This window comes from Chiloscyllium plagiosum, chromosome 26 (genome assembly GCF_004010195.1).
Source record: "Chiloscyllium plagiosum isolate BGI_BamShark_2017 chromosome 26, ASM401019v2, whole genome shotgun sequence".
Classification (NCBI taxonomy): Eukaryota; Metazoa; Chordata; class Chondrichthyes; order Orectolobiformes; family Hemiscylliidae; genus Chiloscyllium; species Chiloscyllium plagiosum.
In genome coordinates, this window is record NC_057735.1 from 43449841 (window position 1) to 43472353 (window position 22513).

At 40.1% G+C, this 22513-nt stretch overlaps 1 protein-coding gene across 2 annotated transcripts in view; it reads right to left on the reverse strand.

Annotated features, from left to right (window-relative positions):
• Nucleotides 1–1913: 1913 nt before the first annotated feature.
• nras (NRAS proto-oncogene, GTPase) overlaps nucleotides 1914–22513 on the reverse strand; it is a 64374-nt gene continuing 43774 nt past the window's right edge. For both annotated transcript variants that reach the window (XM_043717003.1, XM_043717002.1), the window contains exons 5-6: nucleotides 19436–19559; nucleotides 1914–6865 (exon numbers count right to left, since the gene is read on the reverse strand). In XM_043717003.1, the coding sequence (XP_043572938.1) occupies nucleotides 19440–19559 (120 nt within the window). In that variant the 3' untranslated portion in view covers nucleotides 1914–6865; nucleotides 19436–19439. The remainder of the gene's footprint in view (nucleotides 6866–19435; nucleotides 19560–22513) is intronic.

The following is a 22513-nucleotide window of genomic DNA, read 5'->3' on the forward strand; positions in this document are numbered from 1 at the left end:
CAGTGCAGAGAAGGGTGAAGTGATGCATGTTGGCATGAAGGATATGGACAGACAATATAAAATAAGGGGACAATTCTAAAAAAGGATTCAGGTGGTCCTGGATGTTTGTGCACACAGATCATTGAAGATTAGATTAGATTAGATTAGATTACTTACAGTGTGGAAACAGGCCCTTCGGCCCAACAAGTCCACACTGCCCCGCCGAAGCGCAACCCACCCATACCCCTACATTTACCCCTTACCTAACATTACGGGCAATTTAGCATGGCCAATTCACCTAACCTGCACATCTTTGGACTGTGGGAGGAAACTGGAGCACCCGGAGGAAACCCACGCAGACACGGGGAGAACGTGCAAACTCCACACAGTCAGTCGCCTGAGGCGGGAATTGAACCCGGGTCTCTGGCGCTGTGAGGCAGCAGTGCTAACCACTGTGCCACCATGCCGTCCACAAAGATGTCAGGTGGTCGTCAGGTAGTTCACAAAGCATACAACATCCTCGGCTTTATTAATAGGGGTACAATGCAAAGGAGCAGGATGGTTATGCATAACATGTAAAAGATATGTTGGACATCAGCTGAAGTATGATGTACAGTTCTTAGTGTAACACCGCAGGAAAAATATTAATGCATTGACCATAGTGCAGAAGAGGTGTACAAGTTTTGTTGCAGGGATGAAAAAGTTCAGCCATGAAGACAGATTGGAAGGGTTGGAATTGTTTTTCTTGGATAAAAGTCTAAAAGGAGGTCTAAGAGGAAATCTAATAGCTTTCAAAATTTAGTGGGGTGAATAAAGGAGATAGTGATAAACTATTCCCTTACATAAAAGAATTAGAGGGCACAGATTTAAAGTGACTTGCAAAAGAAGTCAATGTGAGTGTGAAATAAAACTTTCACACAAATCTTTCAGGCCTGCAAGTATGGAGGAGTCTAGTTCAACCTCAGCAGTCAAGAAGACGTGAGCAGACTATTTAAATAAGAAGAGTGTGCAGGGGTGTAGGGAAATGGAAATAAATCATGATGTTCAGAACCAATCCAGGCACAATGCACTAAATGCCCTCCTTCCACTCCATAACATTCCTGTAATTCTGTGTAACACTACTCCCCACAATAATTTCAATAGACACAAATGGTGTTAATTTTGGAAGGGGAAGTTTAACTCAAGTTAGTTTTGAAATCAAAACACAATTATTTTATTTGCTTTGCAAAAGATGATTATAATGCTTCCAGAAAACATGCTGTAAGGAACTTATATTCATTTAGCATTTTTCACAACCATAGGATATCCCAAAATATTTTACAAACAATGCAGTACTTTGAAATGTAGTCTGAAGTATAGTCACTGCTGTTCATGTAGGGAACAATGCAGTTATGGGATACGACTATGACCATAATCAGATATTCCTCTAACCAAAAAAAACATTAAATAAATCGACCAGGGTACTGAGGATAACTACTCGTCAGCTCTTTGAAACAGTGTCAGGATTCTTAATGCCCGGTTGAGAAGGAAGACAAGATCTTACTTTAAAATCTGTGAAAGACAGCATCTCCAACATTCTTTGTACTACAAAGTGCATCAGCTTTCACTTTTACCAAATCCTGGCACAATACTTGGGGCCAATAATTTCTGACTCAAAGCAAAAATACTGTATCAAAAATTCAAGTTTTGATTCACTCATCTCCCTGCACCCAAGATGACTTTTTCAGCTCGTCAAAGATTGCAGTCCTCGAAGGAGAAACAAGCTGTTTGTAAATGGAGTTGAATAAATAGAATGATGCAGGAGTTTGAAACAAATTGGAAGAGAAGCAGCTGTCAGGACATATGAATTTCAGAGGCCTTTTAGAATCTGGCTTCTTTATGCCATAACCAAAATAAATCAACATATAGTGAAAAAGCCCAAAACAATAGTCATCTACAGAATAGGTTCTCTTTTATTGTCTCACTGCATTGAATACACAAAATGGCTCATGGTGAATGTTCCTGCATGCAGGAGAAACGACCGTAGAAATCAAAGGTCACCAGTGCTTTGTATATTTTCTAGTCCTTTTGTCCCAGAGCTCAAGAGAAATTCCTTTCATTTACAGAAAGTTTCCCAGTTTAAAAGACAATATTATTTACAAAAGCGTCAACATTTTCGTGGGGAAAAAGCAGTTACATCATGCAAAAATATACTTTCAGCCAGCCATTTTCACAATCATGAAAGCAAACCAGCACTTGAATTAACAAGACATACTCTGTAGTTACCAAAAAGGGAGAAAATGCAGTATATACAGTTCAGGGAACACTCAAATATTTCTTTTCATCACTTTCAACAATGCCAAATGCTTGAATCTGGGATATGTGAAACAAAACTGGGAAATGTTCCAATTTGGCCCACCTCATTAGAAAGTCTCAGTCACAATTACTGCCCTTTTTTTTGGCACATTGCGTGCGCATATGCGTATATGGAAGGGCAGAGAGAAAGTGGTGAGAATGAAGACCAATTCTGTGATTTGCTGGATCTTTTACAGCATGATAGTTAAAACTAAAATGAAATCAAATAATTTTACCCAGCTTAAGTGACTATATACTCATTGCTGTTGTAGATTGTGAATACGGGAATGACAGGAAGAGAGATAATCAGTGCAAGATTAGTTCATGGTTTTACAAACCAAAAGTTTTACAAAACTTATTAACCTGCACTCTAATATCAAAACAGGTACACAATACTCTAGAATATGAAAATGACACTAACTACTGTACATATAAAAACAAAAGTGAAGAGTCTGTTTGCTCAAAGAAACAATACATACTTCCAAAATTACATCATACAAATCTCAATTCCTCATAGGGTTATTAATAAAAATCTATTTGTGCAATTTGAGTGTTCCCACATAAGCAATGCCTTTCTGCAAAACTACAGAAATTGTTACAGTCTGTTTTTATCATTCAATTTGTTACACTATTTTTTACCTGAATCTCAATACATTGAGCATGCTCATTTAGTGCATCACCAAATGCATTGCCCCAGAGCATCTTCCACGATAAACTGAATCTTCTGCACATGCCAAGAATGAAAAAACATTCCATTCCACTATGTAGAAGCTCAAGACAGACAGCATCTTTTCTTGAGGACGAGAATTTTAGGGTAGTGAAGGGGTGTGGGGAAGCAGTGGAGGAGTTTAGATCAGCAGATCTCATTCTAAAAACTTAACACATTAAGAATATGTCAAAATAATGGAATCAAATTTGTCTAGTACAAACATTAACAGTTTATCAACACATTGAAATCTTAGTTTGGAGATGACTAGGAACTTAACTAAGAGAATCACAACTCTGGGAGAATTGAACAATGAATACACATACAATATCAAAACAGGGTAAAATGTACATCTTTTCAATTATACTGATTACCCATACATTATTAATACATGACATTTGTTAACTGAAGTTCCAAATACAAAGCAATAGATTTGGCAGGAAATATGATGATATGGACAGAAAACATTATTTCCATCTACAAACAGCATTCAGTAGTGAAAATAAAAGTTCCTACTCCCGAAAACTGAAATGCAAAAAAGATGCTGTGTCTCAGAGTCTTAATACAACTGTAATAAATGGCTATCAGTCTGAAACTGTAGCAAATGCTTTGTTAAATGCAAACCAAAACCCCTGCCGTTACACGAATGCTAATACTTTAACTACATCAGAACATGACATCAACTTCAACAGAATGATTTGGACCACTGAACAAAACTGGAAAAGCATGTCAACATTAAACAAAATCATTCTCGCAACTGTATGTATACCAATGTGTTTATAAAGTGAAAAGTTCAGATTAACTTGCAATTAAACCAATGGAGTTTAAAAAGATAATGTCTGATTTACTAGCGTTCTGGCAGAGGGGTTTACGTCACAAAACAAAATCAGCACAACTATTTGCAGCATTTTGTGGAACATACAGTTCTTGAATCTGACTGTAGGAGGTAGAGTCTTTTTTTCCAGAACTTCAGCATATTAATTCTGTGAGAGCTGCATAAATCTGATAATTCATGGCTGCCATGCAATAAATAACACTAGAGAAACAAATCTACATTGGAATTTCTGACCTATTCAGCTTGCAGCTTGTTTAGTCAGCCAAATAATGATGTTGACACTGACCACGCATTTTGAGATTGCCACATTGCTCTTGGTCTGTAATGCACAACTTAGTAGGTTGTTCTTTTCAGCTTATTGAGAATGTCAACCTATGACAACTAAGCTTTCAGAGGAGAGTAGAAAAAGAAGTGGAAAGAATGCCCCAGTCTGTTAACAGGAAGCCACAGTGATGAGCTTCATTTGGACCGGCCATGGAGTTCCTGGACATTATGGAAGAGGTGCAGGCTATAGCAGCAAGGAGACTGAAGAACAAATTGTTATCCACACATACCTTGGGGGATGCCACATCTACAAGTATAAGAGCACTGAAAATAAATAAATTCAAACTCCAAGTCAGCAATTACACAGCTCGAACTTCCAGTAAATCAAACTCTTTTGAGGCTGACTTTAAAGTTTAATATCATGCGGAGACATAAATGAGAATAAAGGAAAAATGCTTGCAAGACCTAGGTCAAGATGTGACCATCATTCAACCACATATCAGCAAAGCAAAATCGGATTTAAGTCCTTTTCAGTTAATAGCCGTTATCAATAGATGCAGAATGTCAGGTTCAATTTGCCAATACTCAAAGCCTCCAGAATATGCTACATCAATAATGATCTAATTTTCTGGCAGAACGGGTCTGAGGGCTCGATGTATTTAGGGGTGAATGAGTTCAATGCTGTAAACGTGGTACACAAATCTGCATGAGATGTAATCTTCCCAATTTCTGAAGCTTTCTACAACTGGGTCTTGGTGTTCCCAAGAAACATCAGCATATTGAGATGTGCTGACATGGGTTGGTAATACTGACAAAAAACTAAAACAGAACAGGCTGTAAACAAGCATGAATTACTTATAAGATTTTCCTTCTTAAAATGGAAAGCTAAGAATTTTAAATATGGGAAGTACAATTTGGCCTTCAATGTACAGTAAAGGGTGCAGAGCCATGTATGACAGAAGAATACGCCCTAGGATATTAAAAAAGTATGTTCTTATTGGTACATCTTATGCTCATCATTGCACATTGTTTAACTCTGGGAGTTACTCATTACTATCTCACATTTTAGGACACATAATCCAACTTCATGCAGCTGCTTTGGTCTTGATGCAGTTATTAATATTTAAATTGATTTATCTGCAAAATTTTCCTCAAACTACTTTCTATTATAATGGCTTGTTAAAAGATACAAGCTCCAAATTTTAAATCAAATTTCCAATTAAGCAGTGTTACAGACCAAACACGATTTTAAATCTTGATTTTGTTTTCTGGTTGTGAAGAGGAGTTCAGGAAATTTAACAAACCTGAAATATCATTCATCCGTTAGTTTTAAAAATAGCATTGTGGTTCCCTCTGGCCAAAAAATGAAACTCAAGACTCAAATTTTTTTCTTTTGAAATGCTACCGAAAAGCTTCTGCACAAAGGCTAGTGTTTCCAATAATTTTGCTTTTAAAGGTTTCCAGTTGTTGTACAGTGGACATCAAATCATATTACCAAAACAATGTTATATAGGCCTGAAATGGATAATGTGTTTACATGGATAATGCTGCCTGGCAATGTAAGGATTGGCTGCACTGTAAACAGAAAACAAACACTCCCAGATCAGGTAAGGCACACGGGAAAATAAAGCCACACAGGTCACTCCCCTTCATTGCCCATTAATACTCTTAATTGATCTCAGTCCTGTGTGCCTTTTAGTGAGAATGGGTGTTTAAAATGTACTCTATACCTATTTGGGCTAAGGGCTGATGAAATTCACTACAATTAGGAACCAGCCACAAACGTACTGAACACAGTGCTGATCAGGTTTGTTTTTTAAAAAAAAGAACTTCTTTTAAGAACAGCTTAAGAACCTTGCTGCACTGATTGAGGAACTGCTAAGCTTCCTATTTAGTCTGAATGAATCCCAGTCCAGTTATTGGCCCAACAGTTAAAATTTTCTTAATTGTGCACAAACAGCAGAAAAACTGACAAAAACAGAAATTTGCTAAAAATATCAATGATTCCCAAGTCAGGATCATAGGCATCCAACTCTTTGCTTTGGGTTACAATAATTTAATAAGGGAGATAACATACATAAAATATGCCCTTCATACTGTTGTGGCATAACCACTTTAACTTTCGAGACAGATTGAAGTGGTCACCCAGTCATTGATCTGAAGTAAGTAACTGTCTGCATTTCAGCAAGTTTGCACTTATTGGTTTCACAGTTACACAATTTCACTAATTTGGTATTGCTCCTTAATGCTTGGGGTGAATGCCCACAGGAACTGCACCCATAGATTGCCAAGCAGATCTCGAAATGTCTACAATACTGTAATATTGATACAATACTTACACATTTTAAATCTGTTTGGCAGAAGTAGACATTTTAAGTTAGCACGAAGGTCCAAAACAATTGGAATCTTTGTTGTTGCAGTAAACAGGCACTTTACATTAAAAAAAACTCCATTTTATCAGACTATTATGTATCTCAGTCTGATTACTATATCCCACATAATTTGGTTAGTGTACTATAAAAATGAAATCCAGTAAATTTAGTGTAATGTATAGAAAGAGAATGAGCGAGTGCATCTGTACCTAGTAAACCTATTCTACATGTCACACATTTTTATAAGAGAAAAGGGGTAGGTATGGTCTGCAATTTCACATGAAAGACTGTTCGTCTTGTTCTTTTTCCCCATCTTTGCTCAGATTCTGTTTGCATATTTTTCACAGACTGCGTTGTAGAGGCATCCATTATATCCTGCAGGAAATAAACAAAGATACATTTGAAAGAGTGATCCATACATTACAATAAACTGTTTTCAGCTCAACATTTCATTGTGACTATGAGATAAACTGAAATAAATTCTTAATATAATAATGTCATTTATGGTATAGGAGCTGCACAGAGTCTGATGATGCACATGTAACCCCAAATTCTTCCATTACTGCACACTTTGCTTAGAAAAGAATTGAGCCAATCTGCATTGCCTCTTCCCATCTTTTCTTCCAAATGGCATCATTGCACTTGTCCATACTAAGTTCCACGTTTCACCAACTCTGCCAGCCAGTATCCTTTCGCAGGCAATTATATTACGATCACTGTTTGACACTCTTCCATGTTTGTTAACATGGAAATTTAGAATACAGAGTCAAATTTCTCAATCACTTGTATACAGCAAAAAAGCAAGTGGTTAGCTTTTACCATTTGGAAACAGCACCATTTGCCTTTCTCCATTCCAAATAAAATCCATCTACCACAACTTGCTGCTTCCTTTGCTGAAATCAATATTTTATTCAATTGCACAACAACCTTCCTACTGCATCAGCCTTAATTTTTGGTAACCAACAATTTATGGAGTACTGTATCAAACCTTTTAGAATTAATATGAGCAACATCCTTTACATTCCCTTCAACAACTTTCCCAATTACTTCATCAAAAAATGAAATGAGATAAGTTAAGCATGGTCTGTACAGGTTCTGAGTTAATTCAAATCTCTCCTTTACATTGAGAGTTCTGTTGCTTCCCTGGTGCCAATGATGGTTACAGAGATGCTTGTTTGTCCCCTTAACAATAGGATCCCCTGTAATTATATTTTGACTTGCTTTTTCTTCCAGTAGAATCCCCTTCCATTGTTACCAGGGTCTGACATGCATTTCATCAGAGTATCACCACCCCAGCAATCACTAACATTGAGTATCTGTTTGAGTGGCAACACTGCCCAAAGACTACTACCAACACTTTTCTACTCTTCCAGGTGGCCAGCCACCTATGCTGACCTCGCCGCCTGTGGGTAACCAACCTGTGAAATGCATGATTCAGGAAACTTTCATGCTCTACAGTGACTCCAGTTGCCCCTTCTGAGTCTGAACTACAGCAATTGGAGACACGTCAAGACACTTCACCCATCTTGAGAAACCATGTGAGATCAAAGTTCTTACATCATGTAAGTCTACTGGACATTCTATACCTTCAGGCAGGCAATCACAATTACAAAAGGAGGCCACTTGCCTCATCATGTTTGCACTGGTTCTCCAAATGAGCATTATGAATTAGTGTCATTTGCCTGCCTTTGCCCTGTAAACATTCAGTGTTTCTATTCATGTAATCATCTGACACATTCTCCTTTGCCTCAATTGAACCTGCTTCTACTGCACTTCTGGTCAGTGCATTCCAGACACCAACTGTTTAGCGTGTGCAAAAGGCTTTCTCGCATCTTATTTGCTTCTTTTGAAAACTACTTTAAATCTGTGCTCTCTCATGTTTGATCCTTCCATTTCACCCAGGCCCTTCATGATTTTGAAAATGTGAGTGAAATATCCTCTTTTCCTATGCAAACAACTTCTATAATTTGTCTTTATAATTGAAGTTTCTCATTCCTGAAACCACTGTGTACTCTCTTCAATGCATTCACATCTTTTCTGATGTGTGGCACTCAACTGTACATATTCCAGCTGAGCTCTAACGAATGCCTTACACAGGTTCAGCCTCTATCAAAAAAGCACAAGATACTGCATGTTTTATTAACTGCTCTCCACCTGTACTCACATTAATGCATCATGGACATACACATCCAGATCTCTGTGCTTCCGTGCACACACTACAGCAGTAACCTTTATTTTATAATACCTTGCCTTATTCCTTCTGCTAAATTGTATCACCTCACCTATGAGCTCTAACTCTGCACAAGACTGGTACGTGGCAGTGTATCAAATGCATTTTGGAAGTTTGCACTACATCAACCCTCTTTGATACCTGTTCAAAAGAACTCCAACAGGTTAGTTAGACGTGATTTTCCATGAGGTAATCTACGTTGGTTCTCTTGAATCAACTTATAATTGCCCATGTGATTACTAATTCTACATTAATTATTTCTAGAGGGTTTCCCAAAACCAAAGTCAAATTGACTGGTTTGTAATTGCTGGGCCTATATTTACTTTCATTCATTCATTCATTCATGGGAAGAGGGAGACATTGCCCATCCCTAATTGTCCAGACGTCAGTTAAGAGTTAACTACATTGCTGTGGGTGTGAAATCACACAGGCCAGACCAAGCAAGAATGGCAGTTTCCTTCCCTAAAGGACATTGGTGAACCAGAAGTGTTATTCCAACAATTAGCAATGGATTCCAGGTCATTAGACTTTTAATTCCAGATTGCCACTGAATTCAAATTCCACTGTCTGCAATAGAGGGATTCAAACACTGGTCCTCAGAATATTAGCCTGATCTCTGGATTAACAATCCAACAATACTACTAGGCCGCTGCTTCCCCTCATCCTATCCTTTTTTGAATTAGAGTATAATGGTTGCAATTCTCCAATAGCAATCAGTCTATGCAAGATTGAAAGATTATGGCAGTGTCTCATCATTTTCACCATCACTTGTTTCAGTATGCTTGCATGTACCTCATTAAATCTGCCTCAACTTCAAGTACCAAAAGCTTGTCTAATACTTCAATTTCTAACAGTCTTTCATTCTTTGTCACTATGGCCTGGGAAGCATCATCATCTTTAATAAGACAAATAAGACAAAAGATGGGCCACAAGCTGAAAGTTTGTGGTGGTGAGATTCAAGGAATCAAGGCCACCGTGTCACCATGCTCTCTCATGTTCTGTCTCCCCTGTCCCTTGGTCTTGTTAATCTGACTCTCATTCTTCTTCTTCCCCTACTCCTCAAAGTTTGGAAAACACTGCCATAAAGCCTTCTAAAATATGCACTGAAATGGGATAGAACAGAAGGAGGATCTGAGGTACGTTTAGAAAAACAACTAAAATAAAACAACATATTAAGGCACTATTAAGCAAGACGGAAGAGGAAAACAACATCAAAGAATCAAATTCATGATTCAAAGGTTGTTATTGGAAAATGGGTTTTGATTTATGGGGCATTGACACTAGTACTGGGACAAGAAGAAATTGATTAGGATAGCCTTCACCTGAATCATGCTGGGACCAGAGGACAAGGTAATAGTACATATAATGGGATACAAGTAATGATAATCAAAGTACAATAGGAAGAGACAGCGACTAGAACATGTAGGAGAAGTAGGCCATTAAGTCTGATCAAATATTCAATGAGATCATATTTTATCTTATAATCTTTACTTTCCACTATCACCTTGCATCCACTATATCTGTTATTACTTCCTTCGATATCCTAGGATGTATCTCATCATCTCCAGGTGACTTATCAGCCTTTAACTCCATTAGTTTCCCTCATACTTTTTCTCTAGGGATAATTATTGTATTTATTTCCTCTCTCACTTTTGTCCCTTGATTTAGTATTTTGGGAATGCTATCAGTGTCTTCACTAGTGAAGACTGATGCAAAGTATTTATTCAAATTCATTGCCGTTTCTTGGTTGCCTATTATTTTCCTAGGTTCTTTCCGAGAGGACTTTATTCACTTTGGTTTCTCTCTTTTTAGATAGTTAAAGCTTATGTTGTCTGTTTTGATATTACTTGCTAGTTTACCCAAAGTTTATTTTTTCTAATTCTTTTTTTGATTATTTTGTTGATTTTTAAAACTTTGCCAATCTTCTGCTTAATCTTTATCACATTGTATGGATCTGTTCTACATGGACAACCAGTACACGTGCAGGAAGCATCTCAGCTTCAAATCCTGAACGCTCAGGTTTCGGAGCTGGAGTGGTGTCAGGGGACACGATGGAACATCTGGAGGCTGAGAGAATCGTGGATAGCATGTACAGAGAGATGGCCATACCACAGACTAAGACTGCACAGGCAGAAAAGGAATGGGTGACCACTGGGCAGACTAAGAGGATGAGGCAGGCAGTGTAAAACTCCCTGGAGCAATTTTCCTTAAAAACAGATATACTACTTTGGGTACTGTTGAGGGGAAATAGCCTCTCGGGGAAAAAGTGCAACAACCAAATTCATGGCACCACTACTGGCTCTGGGAAAGAGCAAAAAGTGTGGAAAAACAATGGCTATAGGGGATTCAACTGTAAGCAGAATGGTTAGGTCTTTTTCTGGTCACAAGTAGAACTTCAAAAAGATAGCAATTTCAGGATTAATATTAGTGCCATGTGCCAGTCAGAGTAGCAATAGCAAGACATATTGGATGAACAGGTGGCTAAAGAAATGATGACGGGGTATGGTTTTAGAGTCCTGGGGGACTGTTACCAGCTCTGGGAGAGATAAGGTCATTACAAACTGGATGGGTTATGCCTGCGCAGAGTCAGGATTAATGGTCTAGCGGGGTACTTGCTAGAATGGTTGGGGGGTGGTTGGGCATGGAGGGGGCATTTAAGCTAAATTAGTAGTTATATGGGAAGCTATTCAAGGATTTAGGGGAAGGGGAATGAAGGATAAGAACAAGACAGAAAAAGGAATAAGAGAAATGATAGACAGCAGAATCAAAGGCTAGAATCAACCAAGGCACAGTAAAAGAAAATGGGAATGGGACAAGGAATGTTAACAAGATAAGCCTTACGGCTTTGTGCCTGAATGCATAGAGCATTCAAAATCATGCATAAAATGTAAATGGGTATAATATAGTTAGGATTAAAGAGACATGGTTGCAGAGTGACCAAGGATGGGAAGTGAACATTCAGGAGTAATCAGTATTTACAAAGGACAGAAAAGAAAAAGTGATGGAGTTGCATCACTGCTTAAAGAGGGTATAAATATAATACTGAGGAATGATAGTAGGTCAGACAACATACAATCTGTGTGGGTAGAATTGAGAAACAAAAAACAAAACAACATTACCGGGGATGGTAAATAGGCTGCCAAAGTGTAGGATGTTGGGAATGGCATTAAATAGGAAATTAGAGATGCATGTTGTAAAGGAACATCTGAAATCATGGGTTACCTTTAATCTACATATGGATTGGGCAAATCAAATTAGTCATGATACTGCAGGAATTCTGGAGTCTGTGCAGGATGGTTCTCTGGACCAATACAATGAGGAACCAACTAGAAAACAGACTACCTCAGACTTGGTATTTTGCAATGAGAAAGGATTAATTGGTAATGTGGTTTCAGGCAACTTGGGGATGACCAACCATAATGTGCTGGAATTCATCAAGGTGGAGATTGAGGTAGGTGATTCTGAGACCAGGGTCCTGAATCAACTTGAGAAACTACAATGGTATATGTGGTGTGAATTGGTTATGAAGAATTTGGAAATGTCACTGAAAGTAACAGTGGATTCGCAATAGCAAACAGGTGAACAACAAAAACTGTTTATTCCTGTCTAGCACAAGAGTGCAAAGAGAACAGCGGTAAACAATGGCTTATGAGGGAAGCTAGAAGTAGTCTTAGATGCAAAAATAAGCATATAAGTTGGCAAGAAAAAACAACTGTCGAGAGGTTTGGGAACAGTTTAGAGGTCAAAGGAGGACAAAGTGATTGATTAAGGAAGGGAAAATAGGGTATGAGAGTAAGCTTGCAGGGAATATAAGAACTGACTGAAAGTTTCTATAGGTTTGTAAAGGAAAGGTTGGTGAAAATGCATGAAGTCCCTTACAGTCAGAAATGGGAATTTATAATAGGAAGTAAGTTGATACTCCACTTGTGACTTCACAAAAGAGGGCACGAATAATGTACAGGAAACGATAGGCAACATGGTTTAGTAAGGAGGAACTGAAGGAAATCTGTATTAGTACAGAATTGAAGGAGAACACTTAACTTCCTGGGTTAACCATGGTTAATTTATCACCTTCCTAGAATCCTTCTTCCTCACTGGCATATATCTTTATTGAGTCAGCACTATTTTCTTGAATGGCTTTTTAACTTGCAGTCTTAAATGTTGACGGGTGATAGCACAAAATACATCATAGGGTGCCTCAGATTTGGGTCAGACAACTTGCCATTTGGTCAAGACTTCACTCCACTGGGAGTGTACGGTGGTTAGTTAGAAGAATTCACGCACAGGCAAATTCCACATCAATTAGTCCTCCCCCACCTACCCAAATTAATTTCAAGACTTGAACATCAAAGCTCTTATGAACAACTTCAACAGTAGACCTGAACGTTGTACTACCTTCATAGCCCAGGATGCCCGGTACTACAACATGGACATCACTGTCCCAAGTGAGACATGACTCGCAGGAAGAGGCCAGCTTAAATAACAAGATGCAGTTACGGATTCTTCTGGAATGGCAAACCATAAGAACAGCATATCTAAGAAGTCATTAATTGTATCGAGTACTGGGGCGGAGACACTGACAACTCTGATGTGCTGCTTCTGGGTCAGAGTGGACTGCAGGTTCAGATGGTGCTAATGTACTCGACCCAGGGATTTGCTGTCTATTAGTTTTTACAACAATCTGGTTCAGTAACATCTTTTAGGGAAAGAAAGCTACTTCACAAAAGAGGGCACCTGATCTGACCTATATTAACTCCAGATCTACAGCAACGTGGTTGACTTAACTGTCCTCTGGACAATTAGGGATGGCTAATAAATGCTGGCTTAGCCAGTGACATCCATGGTCCACAAATTAACTCACTCTATTCAGTCATGCTAATATTAACAGAATTGAATAACCAACTCGCTGCATAACTGGTGGGCGGCACGGTGGCACAGTGGTTAGCACTGCTGCCTCACAGCGCCAGAGACCCGGGTTCAATTCCCGACTCAGGCGACTGACTGTGTGGAGTTTGCACATTCTCCCCATGTCTGCGTGGGTTTCCTCCGGGTGCTCCGGTTTCCTCCCACAGTCCAAAGATGTGCGGGTCAGGTGAATTGGCCATGCTAAATTGCCCGTAGTGTTAGGTTAAAGGGGTAAATGTAGGGGTATGGGTGGGTTGCGCTTCGGCGGGTCGGTGTGGACTTGTTGGGCCGAAGGGCCTGTTTCCACACTGTAAGTAATCTAATCTAATAATGGACAGACATCGGTCCATTGCTTCTTCCCAACACAACATTTTAATCCATCGTGTTTTGTTTTATTTAACACAATTAAAATAATTTGCAAATTGGAAGAAATGTGCAAAAATTGTTGAATAACGAGGTTCTTTTACTTTCAGTTTTTGGCCCTTTCAAGAAGCCCCGACTACAAATTCTGCACTGAGGTCCTGAATTTGAAGGAATGCAGCAGTGGTAGATGAGCGCGAATAAGCGGTTTAGATGAAATCAGAGAAAAATATTTTTCACTCAGAGGGTGGTTAAAAACATGGAATGTACTGCCTGAGAGGATAGTATAAGAAGGTGCTCTCAATGAGTACTTTAAAAGCCAGGTCACAGTAGGCCACGGACCAAGTCAGGTAAATAGGCTAAGTGTAGCTTGGTGTTTGTTGATCGGCATAAACGTGAATGGCTTGTTTCTATGCTGAATGGCCCTATGACTCTGTCCCACCAGCTTCTTTCTTATAACTAATAAGATCCCATAGAGATGGTAGCAAAAGCAGAAATTGCTGGAAAAACTCAGGTCTGGCAGCAACTGTGGACAGAAAGCAGAGTTAACTTTTCATGTCCAGTTTCAAATTCTTCAGAATTTGATTCACCTCTGCAATATCAATGCCAGAATCAGGAGATTCGCAAACATTTGGAAAGATGTGTTATGCAAGGAAGGTGTAGGGAAAACAAACTCTAATGGAGACCTCCGCCTGATGAAATGTCTGGAACATGACCTTGTCATAGCAAACATTCTCTTCTGCAATGACAAGAAGAAGGCCTGTCAACACTCCTGCTCTGAGCACTGGCACCTAATAGACCATAACATTATGGCCCACAGATGACAGAGGTTGGTAGTAGATGCTAAGTATTCACCCTGGAGCTCAGTAACCAATGGTGTTCCAGGAATCTGTTCTGGGAACTCTGCTCTTTTTGATTTATAAAAATGACTTGGATGAGGAAGTGGAAGGGTGGGTTAGTAAGTTTGCCGATGACACAAAGGTTGGAGGAATTGTGGATAGTGTGAAGGGCTGCTGTAGGTTGCAACGGGACATTGACAGGATGCAGATCTGGGCTGATAAGTGGCAAATTGAGCTCAACCTGGATAGGTGCAAAGTGATTCATTTTGGAAGGTCAAATTTGAATGCAGATTACAGGTTAAAGACAGGATTCTTGACAGTGTGGAGGAACAGAGGGATCTTGAGGCCCATTTCAATAGATCCCTCAAAGTTGCCATCCAAGTTGATAGGATTAAGGAGGCATATGATGTGCAGGCTTTCATTAGCAGGGGGATTGAGTTTACAAGCCGCGAAGTCATGCTGCAGCTCTAAAGCTCTGGTTAGACCATACTTGAAATATTGTGTTCAGTTGTGGTCGCTTCAATATACAAAGGATGTGGAAGCTTTAGAGAGGGTGCAGAGATTTACCAGGATGCTGACTGGTCTGGAGGGCATGTCTTATGAAGAAAGGTCGAGGAAGCAAGGGCTTTTATCATTGGAGTGGAGGACGAGAGGTGACTTGATAGTGATATATAAGATGATGAGAGGAATAGGTATAGTGAGCGACGTTTTCCCCATGGTGGAAATGATCACGAGGGGGCATAATTTTAAGATGATTGGAGGTAGGTTTAAGGTAGATGTCAGAGGTCTGTTCTTTACACAGAGTGGTGAGTGCGTGAAATGCACTGCCAGCAGTGGTTGTAGAGTCAGCTACAGAGGAATATCGATTACCCAAAACACACGGACGGGGGTATTTCATTTGGTAAATCGAATTCCGGATAATCAAATGCTGGATAACGTACCTCAGCCAAGCATCAGGACTCTGCAAACTTGCCTGATTATCCAATATTCGGATAATCAAATGCCTGATAATCAAGGTTCCTCTGTACATTAGGGACATTTAAGCGACACTAGGATAGGTACATGGATGATAGTAAAATGTAGGGTATGCAGGTTAGTTTGATCTTAGAGTAAGATAAAAGGTTGGCACAACATCAAGGGCTGAAGGACCTGTACAGTGCAATATTGCTCTGTATTCTATGTTCTATCTTCTATATCCAAGCAAGGAAAAGCAGAGATATCTGCATCACCCATGCCATTCCCAGAGTCAACAACTGCTGGACTAACCACCGATTAATCTGCTCTAGTACTTCCAACGATATAGCCCCAACTGGCAGGGGCAGTAAAGATTCTGTTGCAGTAGAATCAACATTTCTGGACTGAATAACCCTCAGAAGCAAGGCTTACTCAGTTGGCGTCGCACAGCCAATCTGGCAATGACCAACATGTCACAGCCGCAGAGTCTCTGCAGTACCTTATCCATGTTAAAATCCACCATGCACAATGAGACGCTCAGGCTCTCAACTGGAAACATTAAAACTAGTTTGACAAGGATGTTCAGGAGATTCTCGATCTGATAAACAGCAAATGCAAGGGATTCCTGAATTAGCAGCTCCAAAGCTGAGGGGGAAATCAGGTCTGTGGCAGTTGCACCTCAGCCTTCAACAAATATCTTGTGACCTAAAGATTAGATGATGTGTGGAAAGAGTGCAGCAGATTCAGCAAATCGCCAACAACCACAACGGGAGTGGTTTCTTCAGTACTATCAAAACCATCTACAGTCCAAGTACACAGGGACCAACTCCACTGAGAGTCACTCAATGACTAAGAGGCAGTCAACACCTCTGGACACAGAACTCAGAGGACCATCTCAACAAAGATGCAGCTTTCGAAAACAAAGACTCTGAAAGCAATATCAAATACAATACAGGGTGTATTTCAGGGTGCCTCCAACCTTCTGAGAGATCAGAAATGCCATCTGACAGCTGAGAACCAACAAGGCCTCTGGCACAAATGGAATCCCTGTTGAAATACTAAAATACGATAGAGAGACACTCTTGACATGAATCACGTTGTCATTGGCCTTGTCTGAAAGGAAGGGAGTATACTCCGAGATCTCAGATGTCCAAATATGCGCAGGTTAGGTGGATCGGCCATGCTAAATTTCCCTGTAGTGTCAAGAGATGAGCTTATGTGGATGACACCATGGTAAATGCGTGGTTACGGGGGTAGAGTGAGGGGCTGGGGTTGAGATGATCTTTGGAGGGTTGGTGCAGACTTGATGGGCCAAGTGGTCTTTTCCCACACTGTAGGCATTCTATGATATTTTAATTGCGACCACCTTCATAAAAAGAAACAGATCCGATTGTGGAAATGAGAGAGAGACTTCCCTACTGTCTGCTACAGGAAATGTCATCACAAGAACCTTCAACTGCCTCCTCCTGGTGGCTGAAGAGCTCATTCCTGACTCTCAATGTGGGTTCAACCAATAAATGGACATGACATTCAGAATGCAACAAATCAAAGAAAGTGCAGGGAACAGCAGCAACCTCTGGAAAGGGCTTTCTTTGATCTTCCAAAAGCCTTTGACTGTCAACTGAGGGATTATGGCATACCCTACTCAAATTTGGCTGCTTCTCAATGACATGAATGCAGTGATCCTTACAAATGATCCCCCACAGATCCAATACAAATACAAACGGGGATTACGCAGGGCTATGTCATTGCACTCATGTTCTCCATCTCCCTTGTTGCAAAGCTCAAATCCATCTTAATGTAGCTCCCTGCCAGAGTGAAGCTAATCTACAGTATCACCAGAAAACTGCTCACCCATTGACATCTTCAAACCAGAACCAAGACCATCCCACTTCTGTCAGGGTTCCAGTACATAAATGACACTCTGTGCATGCAGATATACACTCAGATGCCAAGATTCCAATCATTGTTGACGCATTCACTCTGGCGTGGGAGAGAATGTACCTCAGACTAAATATGTGGAAAACAAAGCTTCTCTACCAGTTCACTGCTGCCGCACAATGCTGTGCCCGATCATCAAATTTTATACAAGCGTCTGAACAAGGAGGATCAATTTACATATCTCAGGAGCCTTCTTTTAGTGTGAATAGATATCAACGATAAAATCCAACAACTCCAATGCACCACTGCAGCTTTTGGATGCCTGAGGAACTTGAAGTCTAAGTGTGCTTGAAGTCTAAGCCCTTAAAACATAGCAGTAAGCTCTTGGTCTACAGAGCAGCCATGGATCCTACTCTTTAGTATGCATTAGAAACAAGAACATACAGCAGATACCTCAAATTCCTGGAGAGTTATCACCAGCGCAGGCTTCACAAAATCCTCCAAATCCACAGACAGCAAAAGCATTCCAACATGAACACTCTCTCCCAGACTAATATTCACAATACTAAGGCACTGTGATGAACAGGCCACATTCAAGATTCACTAAACAGGTGTTTTCCTCTGAGCAATGGTAAATGATCACTAGGTGGGCACGGGAAATACTACAAGGGCACCCTAAAAGCTTCCCTAAACACACATAACATCCCCAACCTGTGTGAATCACTTACCCAAGAATACATAAACTGGAGAAGCATCATGAAGGTGCCAACCACTTCAAGCATCACTGAGTGGAGCACAAGCTGCAGAACAAAGGCATAGAATCCAGAGCATTTCAGCCAGCCGCTTCCTCAAAGATGTCTGCCCCACCTATGCAAGAGTCTGCAGCTTCAGGATTAGACTGTTCAGCAATTACGAAACTCCGCAGGTTTGTGAACAGCAGCAGTCTCCAAAACTGAACATCATTGTTCTGAATAGTGTCAATGTGCTCATCAGTTTGTGCTGAACCTCCTTGTAGCTGTGCTTAGAGGAAATGTTGATCATAGTCCTAGTTTCCTACAGATTTTTTTTTTTACTTTGAGATCATTTACTAAACCAGTCTCATTACACATTAACAAATCCAAAATAGCCTGAGTCCTAATTGGATCCACAACATAGTATTCTAGGGAACTGTCCTGAATACACACAATTAATCCTTCTTTGTAGCTACCTGTGCTGATTCGATTTTCCCAAACTAAGGTAAAAGGTAAAGTCACCATAGTCTCAAAGGATCATCGGGCTTCTCTCTCATTACAATGATGACAAGAGTTTAAGCTGAGGGTCACTATGCCTACAGCAAGATTCGAAGGTGAGAAGGCAGGATCTTCATGGCGACTTCAGCCGGCACAGAAATTGAAACCATGCTGCTGGTGTCACTCTGCATTACAAACTAGTCATCCAGCCAAATGAACTAACCAACCACCTATTGATCTTGCATTCATCTTCTGGAAACACACAGTATGAGCTGAACACAATGGAATTCATACAAAAGAGGGGTTCTGAACCAGGTAGTCTTTGCATTTGAATTTTCTTGTCACCCAGCCTTTGTGGGGAAGTTCTTTTTATTTGGGATGGTGGGTGGCTCAGCAACTGACTACCTTATTTGCCCTCTCTCTCACATTCATGCATTCTCTCCCTCTAATTTCCACATAACACTACACACCAATACTTCAGTGCACAGACCTTAGATGGAATTAATTTGCTTTAGCACAAAATTCTTTAGAAACAAGTATTACTTACCTAATTACATAATTATGCATTTTAACCCCAAGCAGCCTTGGTTTCTATCATCTTGACTGTTGAGTTTTATCATTCTGTATTGCCGAATCTCTCGTACCAGTGTGTAAAATGCATCCTCAACTCCCTGCGTTACAAAGGAAAATGATTCCATTGATGAAAAACAATTTAAAGGAAAAGAGTGTGAATATATTTATCAAACAAAGTTATTTGTTAATTATCAGCGATGATAGGAATATAAAAGATGGTTAGTTAGCATTTTAATCAGTTGGCTTTGTTGTGGCTCCATGCATCTTGAACTATGTAGCATGACGGGAGACGTTTATTCAAAAGGTTCATAGAACCATAGAGATGCACAGCATGAAAACAGACCCTTCGGTCCAATTCACCCATGCCAACCAGACATCCTAAATGAATCTAGTCCCATGTGCCAGCACTTGGCCCATATCTCTCTAAACCCTTCCATTGATATACCTATCTAGATGCCTTTTAAATGTTGTAATTGTAACAGCCTCTACCACTTCCTGGCAACTCATTTCAAACATGCAAGGTGCTCTGTAAGGAAAAGTTGCTACTTAGGTTCCTTTTAAATCTTTGCCTGCTCACCTTTAAACTATGCCCTCTAGTTTTGGACTCCCCCACCCCAGGGAAAAGACCTTGTCTATTTATCCGTCCATGCCCTTCATGATTTTATAAACCTCTAAGGTCACCCCTCAGCCCCAGCCTATTGAGCCTCTCCCTATAGCTCAAATCCTAGCAACATCCTTGTAAATCTTTTCTGAACCCTTACAAGTTTCACAATAGCCTTCCTATAGCAGGGAAACCTGAACTGCATGCAGTATTCCAAAAGAGGCCTAATCAATGTCCTGCACAACCGCAACATGACCTCTTTATACTCAACACACGGACCAAACGTCTCTTGCACTATCCTATCCACTTTCAAGCAGCTCGAACCTGCACTGCAAAGTCTCTTTGATCAGCAACACTCTCCAAAACCTTACCATTAAGTGTATAAGTCCTGCCCTGATTTGCTTTTCCAAAATGCGGCACCTCACATTTACCTAAATTAAACACCAGCTGCCACTCCTTGGCCATTGGCTCATCTAATTAAGATTCCATTGTATTCTGACTTAACTTTCTTTGTTGTCCATTACATCTCCAATTTTGGTGTCATCTGCAAACTGATTAAGTATCCCTCTTATGTTCACATCCAAATCCTTTAAATAAATGACAAAAAGCAGTAGACCCAGCACCGATCCTTTGGCACTCCACTGGTCACAGGCCTTCAAGTCTGAAAAACAACCCTCCACCACCACCCTCTGTTTTCTACTTTTAAGCTAGTTCTGTATCCAAATAGCTAGTTCTCCCTGTATTCCTTGAGGGCTAACCTTGCTAATCAGTCTCCCATAAGGAACCTTTTGAAAACCTTACTAAAGTCCATATAGATCACATCTACCGCTCTGCCCTCATCAATTTTCTTTGTTACTTCTTCAAAAAACTCAATTTCATGAGACATGATTTCCCATGCATAAAGCCATGCTGACTATCCCTAATCAGTCCTTACCTTTCCATATACAGGTAAATCCGGTCCCTTACGATTCCCTCTAACAACTTGCCCACCACCAATGTCAGACTCACTATTTTGTGGCTTCCTGACTTTTCCTTACCACCTTTCTGAAATAGTGGCACCGCATTAGCCAACCTCCAGTCTTCCAGCATCTCACTTATGGCTATCAAAGATACAACTATCTCAGCAAAGAGCCCAGCAATCACTTCCGTAGCTTCCCACAGAGTTCTAGGTTATGACTGATCAGGTCCTAGGGATTTACCCACCTTTATATATTTTAAGATGTCCAGCACCACCACCACTTCTTTAAACGGATATTTTTCAAGTGTTGCTATTAATTTCAACATGTTCTCTATCTTCCATATCCTTCTCCGCAATAACGCATATGCAAAATACTTGTTTAGTACCTCCCCCATCTCCTGCAGTTTCACACTTTAGCAATCTTGCTGCTTCAAAATATAATCTAGCTCAGCAGTTTACAGTCCATTAGCGCTCTAAATCTGGACAAATTCTTACAGACCCGTCAAATTTCAGTAATGCATTTTTAAAAGAACATTCATTAAATGGTTTCCCTAATGCTTCAGATGGTAAAAGCAAACAGTACTTAAACTACCAAAAAACAAATTGCTGCGGGTCCTGGAATTCTGAAACAAAAACAGAACTGCTGAAGAAACTCAGCAAGTCTAGCAGCATCTGTAGAAGAGAAAGCAGAGTTAATGTTTCTGGTCCCCTTGCCCTTCTTCAGAGCTGTTTACATTTTTACATCAGGCAATCTTTTAAATTGCTTAAACAGCAATAACCAATCACATTTGGTCAATTACAAAGTCGACAAATATTCATTAAATATGCTACCTATTTTAGTAGGTGACAGAATCATATCTTGAAACAACTCATTGATATATTCAGGTTAACTATCCCCAATGGCAATGGGTTTAGTAAGTAAACAGTCTCCAATTCGAATTTCAAAGCAGCTGTAAGGTACTTTCTGCTGTAACAAAGCCACCATAATCTCTCAAAATACACTATCTGGACTGATAAACTTTAAATGTCACCAAGAGCATTGAAACTTGAAAACTTTAGATTGCAATTTACAGATCAGAAGTCATGGTCTTATTTTGAACTCCACTGGGAGCTTGAATTAACCTTACATGGCTAAGGGTTGGCCTGATTTAAAGACTGGGAAAGGGAAGGAAAAGGAGGAATAAAAACAATATTGCCCATTGCCATACTGACAGAGGTAATCAGCACTGCTGACATCAAAGTGCCAAAACCCAATGACCTCTCTGCCCATATGACACCTAACAAAGCCTCACCTCACTTACAGGTCTACTTAGCAGCCCACTTCACTGTGATCCCTATTTGTTAACCCACTCACCATACCCCAGCAACTCTGCTCCTGGCCCCTCAATGCTTCATTCCCACTTGCCACCTTGCGAGGCAACACAGCAATTAGTCCGCAGTGGGACAGTGAAGGGGCAGCAACAATGGGTGGGTGGGGGGGGGGGGGGGGGGAG